The sequence below is a fragment of the Rhipicephalus microplus genome, chromosome 8, assembly GCF_043290135.1.
Source record: "Rhipicephalus microplus isolate Deutch F79 chromosome 8, USDA_Rmic, whole genome shotgun sequence".
Lineage (NCBI taxonomy): Eukaryota > Metazoa > Arthropoda > Arachnida > Ixodida > Ixodidae > Rhipicephalus > Rhipicephalus microplus.
Genome location: NC_134707.1, coordinates 9,004,649 through 9,021,626, shown reverse-complemented (window position 1 = coordinate 9,021,626; position 16,978 = coordinate 9,004,649). Strand labels below are relative to the sequence as shown.

The following is a 16,978-nucleotide window of genomic DNA, read 5'->3' as shown; positions in this document are numbered from 1 at the left end:
ATGATTGCCGACAAGCTCCTCACCGAAAGAGCGTCAATTATTACAAAGGCACAGCAAAAGCACATGACCCGAGGACCATCAAGGGGCACCGGTCACAATTTGATAAGCTTGAGGCACCGACTTTAGCTCTTGCGACAGGCCCGCCAGCGAAGTCTGCAACTCACAATATAACCCCCGTATTCAAGAACGTCCCTTCACTCAACACTTCACCTTCACTCCAGAAAGCCGATGGGAGCGCCGTCTCTAGGCACGGCAAGTTACTGCATATGAGCGATAATCTGCTGCAATTCTTGAGTAGCGCAGCGTCATTTTCAGCCGAGCGGTGGCGCAGTGCTCAACTCCGTCAAGTGAAGGGTGGAAGTCGAGTCGAGGAGCGTTTGTGAATACGGGGGTAAGCTTCACTCGAAAAAGTGCCTCGGTGTTCGGGAGAAGCGTATACGCGAAGGGTTAATGAAGGACCACGCTCAACACAAGAGCAGTCGCTTAAGAGCTGCGCATTAATATACCATTCCTTACATTTAGCTGATTGCAGCTAATGGACGACAGATGACATGAATGAAGAGCTACGCGAATCTGTCACGCATCTTATCACTGCCCCGCGGTCACGCTCTATAGCACGCATATATTCAGCACTATAGCAACCCTAGCACGCCACAGAATCACAATGCAAGTTAGCGAGCGTGCCTTATTTATTTATTTATTTATTTATTTATTTATTTATTTATTTATTTATTTATTTATTTATTTATTTATACTGTCAACCCTCACTTGAGGGTCATTACAGGGAGGGAAGCATAGGATATGGAAAGTAAATACAGACATTGATATTTTCAGCAACTTTGAACAATAACACAATAGCATATTCATTGCTCGGCAAAGTAAACATCAAGAGCACATTCAAATTTTTTAACGTCAGAATTTTCAACTATACGTCGCGGCATTTTGTTCCACGCTTCTATAACATCAGGGAAAAAAGATTTGCGAAAGACGTCCGTGCGAGCACCGAAGGGGCGAACTGCCGCATCATGATTGATCCGGCTGCTGAGCTTATGCGGGGGGTGTACGTAAATTGTTCTATCTATTTTTATTTGACCATGCAATATCTGAAAAAATACTTTTAGGCGCTGCTTTTGTCGTCTAATTTCTAGAGATTCCAAACCACTTAGTTTTAACATCTCGGTAACCGAATCAGTCCTTTTATACTTCGAACATATAAATCGCGCGGAAAGTCTCTGAATTCGTTCCAGTTTATCTATTAAATCCTTTTGGTGGGGGCTCCAGGCAGCACAAGCATATTCTAAAACAGGGCGCACAAATGTTTTATATGCAAGCAGCTTGACGTCTTTTGTAGCATTCGGTAATTTAGCACGCAAGAAACGCAGTTTTCTGTAAGAGGCACAGCATACATTCTCAACATGTGCACGCCATTTCAAATCATTCGTAATATGCACTCCCAAATATTTAAATGCACACACCTGCGGTAAATAATTAGGTCCAATGCTGTACGTAAATGATAAAACGTGTTTCTTGGTAGTTATATGCGTATATGTTGTCTTAGAATAATTTATTTTCATCTCCCATTTATCGCACAATGTTTGAAAATCATCAAGACAATCATTAATTACAATTTGGTCATTCGCACACGTCACTGGGGCATAGATTAAACAATCATCAGCAAACAATTTAATTTTTACAGGAGGGTTAACAATGTCAACAACATCATTTATTTACACCAAGAACAGCAATGGGCCCAACACGGAGCCTTGGGGCACACCGGAATAAACATCAAGTGATTCAGACTCAAACCCATCAATTCGTACCAACTGCTTGCGGTTCGTTAAGTATGCCTCAATCCACTTCAGGATATTTTCGTTTACGCCTGTTCGTTTGAGCTTGAAGAGCAATTTATGGTGGGAGACCTTATCGAAGGCTTTTGCAAAGTCTATGCATATCACGTCGACTTGTTCTCTGTTATCTACGGCAGCGGCAAAATCGTGGAGAGTTTCAATCAGTTGGGATAACGTGGAAAGCCCTTGCCTAAACCCGTGCTGTTGCCTACATATCAGCCCATTTGTCTCCAAGAAAATAGCCATCTGTTTGGCAATGACGTGTTCAAAAACCTTACAGCAAACACACGTCAGAGACACTGGCCTGTAGTTGGTAAAAAGCATCCTGTCGCCACTTTTTTCTTACTCCATCTGACTTATTTCTTGGCTATTTCATTTCCTAGCCATGTGTAGTTTGCAGCGCACTCGTCGGGACGAAAAATTACGCCATCTACCGCTAAAGTGAATCTTGTGCGGATGCGAAGCAGTGGGGAAATGGTAAAGGGACCCACAAAAACTCGTCTACGCCGCCTTAAGCAGAGGCACCGAGATTCAGAACTGTTGCCTTGAATGCTGCTGGTGACCATCCCTCTAGCCTTGCTAAACAGCCGGTCCCTCAACGCACATGCCTGACGCATCAAACCTGTGCGTGTGTGTTGTGTGTGTGTGCGTGTGTGTGTGTGTGTGTGTGTGTGTGTGTGTGTGTGTGTGTGTGTGTGTGTGTGTGTGTGTGTGTGTGTGTGTGTGTGCGTGTGTGTGTGTGTGTGTGTGTGTGTGTGTGCGAGTGTGTGTGTGCGTGTGTGTGCGCTTGTGTGTGTGTGCGCGCGCGCGCGTGTGTGTGTGTGTGTGTGCGCGCGCGCTTGTGTGTGTGCGTGTGTGCGTGTGTGTGCACGTGTGTGCGTGTGTGCGTGCACGCTCACAGCTCTCATAGATGCATCGGCACTTGTTTCTGGCCTATCACTATGAAATCACTTATTTCTGTTCGCTGTTAGAGCTCCATGAACCGAAGTTGTGTAATGACTCGCCACAAACCAGTAGTTTGTAATAATGAGTCTATGGATAGTTTCTTCAAACTCTTCGCTTGTAGTGTCAAGCTATGTTCATTCATTACAGCTCCCGTCCCCTAATTCGAACAGTTTTGTAGTTTTCTTCGAGTTTGAATTAGCCAGCTTTTACTGTAGTAAGTTCGCGCCCTTAATGCAGAAGAAGAATACCCTTTGATCAAGAAAGGTAAATACGTAGAATAGCGTCGTCAGAAGCCCTGCAATTTGTTCTCGATTACCGCAACAGTTCGCTTGTCTTCGCCCAAGACCTCCAGTTGGCTTCTTATGATCTGACCGGGAAGTCGTGCGTTCTCAGGGTTGATTTAGACAGTTCTCTACAAGAAGGTGCACATTACAAGCGATAGCGTTGCACTACTTTGGTATCAGGGACGACCATTCATGTATCTCTCTGAGTACAAACAATCTGCCTAAAAAGCTTGTTTATTATGCGCATGAAATGACTTTGGCAGACCAACTACCAAATTTCAAACTTTTTGAAGGTAGATGAATCGGGGTGAGGTCTAAACAAATAAAATATCAGAAACGTTCAGGCGCCTGAAGTAAGTTTTAACTGTTTCTATGATTCCTGTGTCCACATTTGCCTCGCCGTGTTATTACATGATTGGTCACTGAGACCTTTGTAAAATTAGAGTTACGTAGAGTCCGAACGTTCTCACGTTCCGACGTCACCTTTAGCGAGCTTGTTTGCGTGATATTTTCATACGCGAGGTTATGGAGCTATAAATAACGTTGATTATGATCAAGCCAGTCAGGGGGAGGTTCAACAGACGTTGTTTTTGTTGTATATGAGCGCTGTTTATTTCATTGCGTCACCATACGTATGCCTCTATTGAACCAAAAACAATGGATGCTAAGCTTGCGCATCGCTATGATCGCCATTTATTAAAAATATAGGACAATTCAAGGTTTGCAAGAACATTTTGTGAATTAAGATCAAGAAGTACATGTTATTCGTGAGCGTAAACTCGAAAACGGCATGTCAGTTCGTCAGAAAGACGGAAGTTGAAATATTTACGACTACGTCTTTATTGTTTTGATTTTCTTTAATTTAACTAGAATCCCGCTCTGAGCAGCAGTTGCAAGATGGAGTGCTGCTATCCTGGATTTTTCACAAATTATTGCACGAAAGTGGATATTCTGCCAGGGATGTCGTGTGGTAAAGAAAAGGTTTGTGTTTCACACACGTTGATTACTGATGTATTAAAGATTATCTTAGGACTTTTAGCATGCTTTTTTTCACACTGCTTGACTATTTCACATAATTCAGTAAAGACTGCACGTTTATGTGGTCTATATTTTCGCAGCACATAAACATTGGCAGCATCTTCAAAACGCATTGCACGAAAAGTTCCCAAATCTCACGTACAGAACATATTTCAAAAAAATTGGCAGTAATGAACCTTGTATGAATGAAACAGCTGTGAATTTTGCTGCAGAACGTTTAGGGGTGCAAGCCGGGTATTACTCGAGAGTTGATGCGTCCGACACGTTGATAAGTTTGTTGACGTTTGTGGTATTATCATTACGTGTATATGTGCACATTCAAAGAGAGATGCCCCGATAGTCGGTTTAACACCTCGTCTCTCCCACATATAAGTTGCTTTTCGATTACAGTACGTACCCGTACTAAACATTGAGCTACGTTTACATCTAGCGAAATTTTCGTAAAAGCTTTACATTTGCTAAAATTTCGGGGCAGTTATTTGTGTACTCAAAGACACCATCCGATGTCATGTACATTCCACAATCTCAAAAAAAAAAAACATGAGAAAGATGGCCCAACAGCCGATTTGAAGAAACATGTCATAACTGATATTTGCAAATCCTCCGACACTCTACGCTTTAATCGATGGAGGCGGAAATGTTTTAGGCCCGTGTACTCAGATTTGGGTGCACGTTAAAAAACCCCAGTTGGCCAAAATTTCCGGAGCCCTCCACTACAGCGTCTCTCATAATCAAATGGTGGTTTTGGGACGTTAAACCCCACAAATCAATGAAATCTACGCTTTAATATAGTGTTTATGTACACTAGTGACGTGTAAAATCCCCTGTCTTTGACAATGGGCCAAATTAAACACTGCAAGACCTATGGGCGAATCATATTTATTGGCTGCAAAAAATATTCTACCCCCCCCCCCTCCTTGTTAGTATATAACCGGGGTTCAACATTAAAAAAATTTACACCTATCACCTCTCGGTGCGGGCTAAAACGTTTGGAAACCTCAATAATTGTTTCATAGGTTTCTTAAATCATCACTCTTAATCTGATTATGGACTGTCGATAACTGTGCGCCCACTATTTTTGAACTGTGTGTGTTCCTATATCCGGGCACGAAATCATATAACCAATAGCTAAGTGTTTGACGTGTAGTGATGCTTTGTTCGACGTCAGTACCCTATGACAATGTTCAAGAAGTTAACTTTAGATAGAGCCACGCTTACCTTTAATCAACTTACAACAAGCTGGATTCGCGAAAGAGTACCGTATCAAGGGTCACCTTAATGCAATATATCAAATAAAAAATTCTTCCATGGTAGAATGGGTTACGCAATGAATAAAGTAAAGAAACAAAAATATAAAGGCTCGTTTTGTTTGGTTATTGAGAATATAATGAGAACACACAAATGGAAAAGAAAATATAAGAGATGTTATTAGCAGTCATTCCAATGCACAGCTGTCAGCACCTTCAACTCGAACGCTCCGACGCGTGGTCTCGGCTCGCTTGGACTGAGGTCAGCGCCACCAAACGTTGAGAATGATATGGTTGCTGCAGTTAACGATAAACGCTCGGTTCACGCTACAAGGAAGATGCACGGAATTCTCTTGATGTGATTAGACAATTACCACTCCGATATTTGATAGTGCCTCCAGGTTCATAACACATTGATGTCTCTCGGTGATACCTCTCATTCACCTATTGCCGGAGTTCCGAAATGCAGTAGTGCTGATTCTCCAAACTTTTCTTTGAATAGGTATAAAACAACTTCTGAAGCGTTCTCATTCACGCAGGAAACCATAAAAAAAGAAATAGGTGGTGCAGATAACATTTATGTTCGCAGGTTATCCTCGCTTAAATGCTTAACGTGGCAAATGATGGCAGTTTCTGACCTAAACGTTATCCTCATAGGTGATAGAAACAAGTGACCACTTGTTTTTCTTATTTTATTTTTCAGACATGCAGAAGAGGTGTGTGCGCAAAGCACAAGTTTATGTAAACAACAAAAAGTGCACTGTGATTCACTTGAACCATTTGAAGGAAACGTCACAGACCTTTCTTATTAAGAGAATAAATCACAACAATTGCACTTCATTTGCCTCAGACTGCGCAATTGTGTTGATGGTCTGAAACTTTGTGGGTTGCGCGTTTTCTTGGCAACATTGCTAAATGAATATTACTTTAATAAAGAGAATGCTAAGTGTAAGCGGTAAACTGTTATACGCCCTTGTTCACCTTCTACTAAGTTTCAAAAAATAGTGAAGCTTGCACAGCACAATTTCAAGCTTGAAAATCACTTGCTTCAATACACATGCTAGGTGCCTCCTATAAACGCTAATATTTGTAAAAAGCAGCATTCTTTAGGCAAGGGTTTTCTCATTGCGTACAGTATATTTTAAGGATAAATCATTTAGACCAGTGTGGGAAGCATCTTGCACATCAGCTATTCGTCGAACTGGTGACACAAATGCCTGACATCAAGTCACGTAAAGCTACATGCATGGATTATACTTGTAAGTTAGTTTTGATACCATGGATTAGTGGCCTAAGCACTGGCTTTAGAAGTGAAAGAAAAACTATATTGTTACATGTTTTGCCAAAATTGTTCTGGAAATCGTATGCAAAGGGTGATAGCAGAAGCGGATCTCACAATTGTATGAAATTTCGTTTACTATGTGCCTGAATAGCTATTTCGTGATCAGTCAATAGAAAGCGTCATCAGTCAATCTTCTAGGAAAGACAACAACAGCAAGTACTGGTACGAAGTAGAATCTTTAATGTCATTGCTGTGGTAAATAATAATAAACGCGTGTTTGAAGCACACAAACTTTGAAATATCACCGATAAATCTTCAATGCTTAGCACAAAAACTTGTGCTTTGCAATCAGGAAGTAAATTTTCGTACTTCACGTGTTTTTTTTTATTTCAGTTAAAACTCTTGCATGCGTAATATTTTGTTGGATAAGTCTATGAATAATCAATATATCGTTGTTAAGTAAATGCACATTCAGTCTTTTGTACTTTGTACCATAACCTTCACTAGCATTGGTAAGAATGTTCAGCAACAAGTCCGCTGTCAGATGCTCACGCCAGCTTTGCATTTTTCTGCGCTTCACACAGCCTGAGCGTTCCGAGAACATCACAAAGAATAAACCGGCACGCGAACAGTGGCAGATTGCTAGCAAACAGGATAAGTTCAAAAGAGAAAAAAAATGGCACACTACGACGTCTGCACCACTTCGGTTTCATTCTGTGCAACGAAGTGAATGTTCATAAACTCCCCAGCAGAGAAACAGTGCTGAGATGGCTTGACGAAAAATGGGGCGCAAGAAACGGCACTGTGATTCGCGCTCTGTATATTTAGCATTTTTATCTTTCTCGTAATAATGAACAAAGCTGCCTGATTGCGCACCCTGTGCATGACGTTCTCGCGGTTACATCAAAGAAGGGGAGGCACAGTTCATAAGGGAGCAAGACGCGAACGTATAGAGTGAAAAAAAGGGCACCTGCGTAACACTAGAGAAAGCGAAAGTAGGCCACTTCGCAATAATGAACTTTCAGAAGTTATACGCTTGTTCACTGCTGATTGTGCCTTGGCCTTTGAACGACAATGACTGCACTCCCTTAAGAGCACAGCTCTTAAACACCCGTTACTTTGTTGAGTGGCGCCGGCGTCGCGATTGGTGACTAACCAATACGTAGGAAAAATGGGATGACAAAAAATATAAATATACCTAAGATCAAGAGGGATTTCAGAAAGGGTCGTCGAATATTCCCCCACACAGCTATGCCGCTGCTTCAAACTCGTTTGCAAAAAGATCCTACACCGATCTTATGCTGTGATAAGAAGTACCTTGTACTGTGTTATATGGCGTGGCAAAAGTGTAAAATAAAGACCAGTCGTCGCAGCAAGGTAACAGTGCAATTGGAGTGTGGCCTAATGATCCTTATCCACTTCAGAGTGATAATGATGATTATGATGATTATGGTCGTGGTGGTAGTGGTGACCTATACGTATGGCTTACACCCACTCTGGGGGGATTGGTCAAGAATTACGGCGGAGCACATCAAAGTGCGATCCCATAATCTGTCGTCGTCATCAGCCATACGCAGCATCAAACAAAACGCACGTAATACATTTCAGACGTCTAACGAGGGCATCGCTTATCTACAGAAAGGCAACTAATGATTTAGTGAGTGCTGTCCTTGCTTTATAGAAATTATGACCTATGGTGTAGTCGAAACCTTGCCGAAAGTGGAAATTTCAAACGCAGTCCGTCCCAAGACAACACTGCACTCAGAAACCCCATTAGGCAGTGTATCGCAATCGTCCGTGAATTTTGTTCTTTCTCATGCTTCAGAGCATGTGGTGGAAACGCATCGTCTCCTGGGTTATGTGGTCTTGTAGCAATGCAATGACAATGGTAACTACAATAATAGTTGTACTACTACGAATGATATCCATGAGAATATTTCAGTCTCTCTGTTTTGTGATCGAAAGCCACGATGCCGTTACAAGGTACGCTGTAATGGAGCACTCCGGAAATTTCATTCATCTGGGATTTCTTAACCTGCAGCGGCATCGCACAACGCGTTGACCTCTTCCGTTTCACCTCCATCGAAGTGCGACCGCTCCAAGAGGAATCCAAGCCATGTCTTTCACTTCAGCAACCAAGCACCACATTCTACGTATTACCGAGACAGACATCATTAATAAACAATTGAAAAATTAGCTGGGTTTCTCCTCGTGTCCTTCTCCAACAAAAAAAAAATGTGGAAGTTTTACCTCATACAACAGCACAATAAAGAACAATGAGATAACTCAGCATTCCTACTGAAAAAACGTCCATAATAGGAATGGTGGATTCCACCATCAACCATTTGGTGGAGTATGGTGCTGGCAATACTGGTGGCACATGGTGGACGGTGGCACGTGGTGGACGATAGAGTGCCGGCAATGCTGGAGCGCGAAACGGCGTCAGAACCACCGTGACAAGCTGCCACTGAAAATATGAAAGGAATAATTGTATAAAAAAACAATGCAGATAGTACCCCGTAAAAAAAAAAAACTTCACCTCGAGGACTCGAACGTGCAATCTTACTATTTTCAGCTGAACACGCTAATCCCTGCATCACACCGATTTGTGGGAAGTTCTTTGTTAAGCCACGGGTGAACTTACGATTCGGCCGCTCAACTTCAGTTTTGTTTGTTGCTTACTCCAGATAGAGGGAATCTGCACCAGCTACTAAAACTGGCACATTCATTAAACGCAAACAACTGCTGCCTCGAACGATTTCCACTGCGATAATGGCAACTGCGCTATGTTTTTGTTGCAATTCACAATCGCAAGAAAAAAAAAACTAAGTGGACTGAGAACCACGTACAATTTACCGGCGGTCACTGCCAAGTTTATTATCCGTTTCTCGCTCGTACAAAAGGGCGACATCTTCTCAGGCTTTATGACGCCTTTAGGCTCAATTGACAGATACGTCCACACAAGTGACATTGTAATGAGATGTTTTTCGCGCAACGTATAGAGCAGAGTCATGCCAGCGCAGTGCTGTAGCTCTATCGTTAGCAACAACTACATAACAGCTTGGCCAAAACGAATGCAGTGCGTAGGAAACATTATGCTATTATATTGGTTCAGTAAGCATACGCTTGGACAAGTCTGTGTTCTCGCATAAAAGCCAGAGAAGTGCCGGCGAGTGCTACTAGCGGATGTCAATCACGGGAGGCGTACGCTGTTGGAAGTGCTGGCGCCGCGTCGCATTGATATTTGTCGCTTCTTCTGCGGACACCGTACACTACAAAAAATGTTTCATTTAGGTTAAATGATGCCACGACTGTGCTGTATTGTGGTTCTTACTCATCAAAATTGTGTATTCTAAAACCCAGAAGCGCCGATCACACTTGTACGGGCTCGGTCGATGGGCCTAACCTTTGATGGAATTCATGGTGGTAGAACAGAAGGGTGGGTCTGCAGAAGACCTACGGTATTGTTAAATAAAAAAAAATAAAAGTCAAACTCGCTGGGACTCATCTCGACGTATGTCGAAGGTAGAAGTTTATTCGTTTTAGCGCCACACGAGGTTTGTTAACTTAAATGTATGGCTCAAGTAATTGGGTCTCCAAGAATTGCCAGATTTGCGTTTCTAGCTTGGCGACATCAAGCGACCACCCTATTTTGGTCTACCGTTGAGAGGGGTATTTGCGAACTGGAGCTCAATTATTTCTCGACAACTGCGCAGCGATGTAACACATTTACTGTCGCTGTTCACAGCGACACCTCTAGTCTTCTAAACTTCACAACACAGCGCCACATCGCGCATGTCAAGCTGATGTATACGTGCACGAAATGTAGACAATCATGTCCTCAATCTACGCTCCACAAAAATTCAAGCGTTGTTGGCACCACAGAAAAAAAAACATGCTAGAAAGCGTATTGAGCGGCACTGGTTTCTTTCAACCGTTAACATTTTTCTGCTCATTCCAGAGGGAAAAACTACGAATAATTAAGGGATTTCACACACTGCCTTTTGCTTTTTAATCATGCCACCATCATCCACCAAGCTTCCATCATATCACCGTCATCCAGCTTGTTAACCAAGCCATCCACCAATCACATTTCGAATCGCCATCATCAGCCGCCAATTTTCAACATCACCACCATCGGCCTGCCACCACCACCACCACCTGCCACCATTTTTTCCATTGTGGCCATCATCAGCCCGCATTTTCCGCTGGCACCACCATTCATTCGCCACCACCACCACCATCCGCCACCAGATTTTCCACTCACAGCGTCACAGCCATTTTCACCACTGCAGCTTCCACCACATCCACTATCATTTCCATCATATCAAGTAATATTTCCACCATATCCACCAACGATACCAGCATCCACCAACCCAAGATTTTCAGTAGGGATGTCTATTGACTACTTCTCGGAGTGTGTATTGTAGACTTGTGACTGTCGATGCGATGGCGTTGTGACATTCTTCGTCTCTTGACCAGAGCGTTATATCCGTGCAACCATTTCAACCTCCCATACTAATTTTGGTTCACGCCAAGTTAAGAGGGAGAGCACCCGGACGTAAGCGGCTAGATAGATAGATGGACAGACGACAAAAGTGTTCGCCGTATACGCGAGGAAATGCTTCGCATTTAAAAATTTGCATAGATGACTAATCCGATAATATTTGCCCAATTTTGGTACATCAGGCATGTTTGGCACATTTCAACAGTTATTCGAGCTAATTTTGTTTGCACTAAGTTCACATAAAATTCACAAGATAGAACTGTCACTTTCACTGGCTGTTTCCTATAGTTATCGGACAGTGCTCTGCAACTTTGTTTTCTTTTTTTTTTCTACTTTTACGTGCTGACCTTCGACGTCCAGGGGCTGCGAAACACGTTACTTCAGTCAAAAAGCAATGCAGGGGTGGGGTGGGGGCACATTTAAAGTAGACGATGTTTCCACGTAAACGCGTGTACATTTAGCTCTTTTTCTGCTCAAAAACTTTCTGGCAAATTTCAGCAAACACTCAAATATCACTCCTCGCGGAAACGGGATATGGTAGGTAGATGCCACAAGCTCTTCATTGATTAACATGTCTTATATGCGTAGTGTGTGATTAGTCACATGTATTCACATTAGCAGACAAATGTATTTATGATTACAACGATAACCGTCTAGTATGACTCTTGCAGTAGTGAATCGCGGGCCTGCCGTGGTTTCAAGAGCGGACCTTGTACTTTGCGGCAAAAGCTCTCCCGAAATGACAGCAAGGTCCGAATTGGCACCGTATAGTTGGCCACAGCATGCCGCCGCCAATTCCGCAAGTAATGTCGCGCGAAGTAAGAAAAAACTAAATAAATAAAAAAGCCGTAGGATTCCTCGTACCTCTGGAATCGAACGTGATGCGAAGCATGCGGAGGGAAGGTGACCATGTTGTAACTTTTTTTATTGAGTGACGTGCCATGAAATGCCGTTATACATATATGCATAAACGCTGCGTGCACAGAATCGGTGATGTTTATATAACCAGTTTGCACTTGCCTAACAATGCCAACAGGAACGTGAGTATTACCAACACCAGAAGCGGTAGGCTGATGTGATGTGCTGGTGCTCGCGAGAATGGTATCCCTGGAGAATTCTACATAAATCAACTCCAGCACACGGTGCCATAATACAATCGACGTTAACACGACGTGACAGCTGTATCAAAGGAGTACATATGTAAGCTTTATAAGATCAGATTGCCAGCACTGCAATCACAACGGACGTTTAATGAATATTGGAATCTACTTGAAAAGCAGATTCAAGACTAAAAATGCTTGATTGCCACGCAGAATGCTTTGGTTCCATTCCTGCGGGAACCCTCACATTATCTATTTGCATGTCTGTTCTCGTCGTTCCCGGGTAAATACTAAGTGTAAATCACCTGTGGCACATACCCGCATGCCAGTGGCACATACCCGCCCGCTGGTATGTGTCACTGTTTGGCGGCGATCGAGGACGTACGCAACGAGATTGTAACATTATTCGTGTGTTGACCAGTGTGTCAAATTCGTCATACCATGTTACTCTCCCATACTAATTTCGATTCACGCCAAGGGGGGATTACGAGGGCACCCAGACGTAAGCAGATTAAATAGATAGATAGATAGATAGATAGATAGATAGATAGATAGATAGATAGATAGATAGATAGATAGATAGATAGATAGATAGATAGATAGATAGATAGATAGATAGATAGGTAGATAGATAGATAGATAGATAGATAGATAGATAGATAGATAGATAGATAGATAGATAGATAGATAGATAGATAGATAGATAGATAGATAGATAGATAGATGGAAGATAGATAGATGGATAGATAGATAGATAGATAGATAGATAGATAGATAGATAGATAGATAGATAGATAGATAGATAGATAGATAGATAGATAGATAGATAGATAGATAGATAGATAGATAGATAGATAGATAGATAGATAGATAGATAGATAGATAGATAGATAGATAGATAGATAGATAGATAGATAGATAGATAGATAGATAGAATGTCTATCATTTAAACCAGGGTGTTCTGCGTGGCAGCCCAGTATACTCTACCACGGAGTGACGCCGGTACTTGAAGCTCCGTTGCAAACAGGTCCTATATGCAGGATTTATGTGGGGTAAAGGATCACGTTAACCTATGTGATATAGCGCTTCAGAGCAGTACTGCAACAAAAAGGCGTCGCACAATGCTCATTGCGTAACGCGATGATGATCGGATGCTTGATTAAAAACTGCGCTACAATGACTGCGAAATAGGAAGTTAGGTAGCAGACACTAAGTGAAGTGGAGAATAAAGGCTCTAACCTGTTACAAAAGTCTCAGGCATAGTTATTTATTGTCGCCGGCCACAGCCCCATCGAAGTGCACATAATGTCTTACAAGTGTGAAGCGGGTAAGACTCTTTTCTGGTGAATGACGAAAAATGGCATAGTGGACTCTTTCTTACTGCAGAAACTCGAGTTACGGCATACTGGGCACCATGGAAGTTAGCAGTTGCTGCAAGAGTGTCTTAAAAAAAATGCCACTTTCCCAGCTTTCGCTGTGAATGTTCTGCCGGTTCCACACAAGCCTGCTGCTTTTTTTCTCAGGTTTTAACTGACCAAAAGCGTATACTTTAGCACACTTGATCTGTTCATCTCTTTTCCGCAAAGATCTTGCCTGTTCAAGCTCCCCTTCCTTGGAGTATATGGCGTCCCGTGTCAAGCGGCAATACACTCGCCGTGAAGCCGCCCTGTAACACCTGACTATTGCACCTGCAGTACACAGTTCGCGTAGTAGTGACATCTTGTCCCACATCAAATATGATATCGTCAAGAAGAACCTTGACATAGTAATTATTTGTTGATTTAAAGCGCCGTCTGCAGTACGGTAAGCTGATTTAACTGTTCGTCAACTCTGAGCATTATTGGAGCTGGAAGGCTTGTTGACACCTTTAAAAGTGCAATTGGAATATATTTGTGGCCCACCAAACCAAAAACATGTACGAATTTGACACAAAATACTTTTTCTCTTCACTGTTGTATGAGCGACATAAGTAGCTTGTACGCCATATTGGAGTGGCTGCTGACTGACTTCAGCAGTACAGGTACGTTGTTTTCGTGAAAAGTCTGAAGAAGGCATAAATTCTTCTTTACATAAAAGCACTAGCTCAAACAGCATAATTTTCTCACACTGGGAACAACCCACGTAATTATTTGCCAACTTGTTCCTGAAATGTTATCGCTGACGAAGCGCTCTCAAAGCGCATTTTTGGGGTATTCATTGTGCTCAGCTGGTGTGTAATACACGAACAGACGTAAGAGTTCAGAAAAAATAGATGTTTTTCTGAAATTTATATATCGCAAAACGAGCTTTTTGTTTATAAGAAAGTGGTCAATGGCTATTGTGTCCGCTTAGTTCTCTCGAAGCACCAGATGTGGAGAAGTTTTTTGTGTGTGTGTGTGTGATGTACGCTGTTAGAACCCAATAAACAATCTTTAAACTGATGTTAAGTGAGTTAGCCGGCGGCTAGTTTTTTTTTTTCATCCGCCATTTTTTTTTTTGCTCTTACACCACAACAACTACAAATAGAATCACTTTGACATCACTGTCTGCTTTTAGTAATATTGTGTCTAACAGAAAACAAGCCCTAAAAACTTTCACTTCTTTTCTTCATGACATTATCATTGCACGATAAACCTCGTGGTAGCAGTAGACTGTCCTATCACCTGAATGGCCGTTAAAAGATGACGTTACGAGAGCACCTTTTGCATCCAGCGGAGTGCCACACAAAATGTCACGCTCATTGGCGCTAGCATCTTGCTCTCCATGTTCTATTTCTGCCTAGGTGCACTGAGGTCACCGTTTTTGGCCAGAAAGGAAAACAGCAATGATGGGCTGAGAATAGGCTGTCATTGCGCTAGTATTCTATTCCTATCCTCTTCATAGCTAAGACAGGTCACCGTGCTGTCTGCTTGAGTTGACAGAAACGCAGAAGGTAACTTTTTATTCTGCAGAAGCTGCTCAGGCTTCCTGACACAATAGAATCGATGATACAATAACACGGTCTGATATTTTAGAAATGACATAAGAGCTTTATGCACGGGGAATATCTACAGCAGGCTAGACACTCTACTTGGGGCTCAAAGACATGACATTTAGTGCAAGGTGAACTTCTGCTGGTTTTAACGTGGAGCTTCTAAGTTTAAGGTCGCACCTACAGTGACCAAATTTTGATAAGGTTAGAAAACAGACACTTCTTTGTTTAATTTAGATTCAAATTGGTGTTCACTTTTCTCACATTCTGAAAGTTATAAAAAACCTCCTAGTAAGGCTTACCGTAAACAAGTATTGCAGTTTTCACCCTGAAGCACCACTTACTTCAGGGCAAACTTTATTTACAGGCCTCCTATATTTGGAAACGAATGCTACTCTCCTTGAAACACTGCCAAAAATGCTTGGTGCTTAAGTTGTTTGGTTGAAACACAGTAATTAACACTATGTTTATATACATAGGGCTATCTTTATCAAGGATCACAACCCTGCTTTCTTGCACAGACCACACAAGCCTGTAACTCCCGTATTCACAAACGCTCCTCGACTCGACTTTCACTCTTCACTTGGCAGAGTTGAGCACTGCGCCGCAGCTCGGCTCAAAATGACGCTGCGCTACTCGATAATCACAGAAGATTATCGCTGATATGCAGTGACTTGCCGTGCCTAGAGATGGCGCTCCCATCGGCTTCCTCAAGTGAAGGTGAAGCGTTGAGTGAAGGGACGGTCTAGAATACGGGGGTAAGAGTCGTGATCCAGAAAAAGTGAAACAGGTTCGAAAGCTAAACTCGAAATAAAGGGTAATGGACACATCGTAAGGGTCACCTTGTATTTCACTCTAATTAAGAGGCACAAGATGCGTTCGGGCTAAACAGCTTCTTTAAGAGCTCGGGCAAAAGAGCCACTTGTAAAACATCAGACAGATGACACTAATTGTAACTTTTTAGTTTACTGAGGGCACTGTAACAAAGGTAGCATTGTATTGCTACAGTGAGTAGACGTGTAAGAAAGAAATCGAGCGTTTAAATAAATAACCAGCTGCTTATAGTAAGAGCTTTATTATATTTGTAGAATTAAAATGTCCCACCGCGATGATCTATAGCGCTTGACAGCTAACCCGAAGGTCACGGGGCCACATACCAGCTGTGGTGGCTACATTTTCAATGGAAGCAAACATTTTTGAGGCCGTGTGCTTGGATTTCGGTGCACATAAAGAACCCCAGATGGTCGCAATTTCTGGAGCCCTCCACTGAGGCGTCTCTCATAATCATATTGTGGTTTTTATTCGTTAAACCCCAGATATTATTATTCTTAGAATGAAAACATTTCGAAGGCTAATACTGAATACAAATCGTCATGCGCGTTATTCAGTGTAGTGAGCTTGCTGTTACGCAGATTTATATATGCACTCAGTAATCACAGAGAAGAGTCAAGGCAAGCTAAAAAATTGCCAGCAAAAAAAAAAGAAAGACTAAGGCGGAGAACGGACACCACAGCGATTGCACACCATTGTGTACCGGCGTGAAATATCAGTGCATTGTGTTGTCCAAAAGTCATCCGCGAAAATTAACACATCTGTGAATGTTCAGCCACACTGCCTGCCATGCACAGTTTTTTTTTCTGATTCAGATAATAGCATCAAGCAGCCATATGCTATAATTTTGCTTTAACTTCTGATGCTACATCACTGTGGGACGACCAATCTCAAGTGGTCGTCGTCAAGCGCAGGCCAACGTTCGCCAAAGTGCAGGGCCACCACGA

At 42.3% G+C, this 16,978-nt stretch overlaps 1 protein-coding gene across 1 annotated transcript in view; it reads left to right on the top strand.

The window, feature by feature from the left end:
- Positions 1–6,201, top strand: part of LOC119164083 (venom metalloproteinase antarease TserMP_A) — a 33,787-nt gene extending 27,586 nt beyond the window's left edge. The window contains exons 13-14 of the mRNA XM_075870950.1: positions 3,947–4,057; positions 6,065–6,201. Coding sequence (XP_075727065.1) covers positions 3,947–4,057; positions 6,065–6,106 — 153 coding nt within the window. The 3' untranslated portion in view covers positions 6,107–6,201. The remainder of the gene's footprint in view (positions 1–3,946; positions 4,058–6,064) is intronic.
- The last annotated feature ends 10,777 nt before the right edge of the window (positions 6,202–16,978 follow it).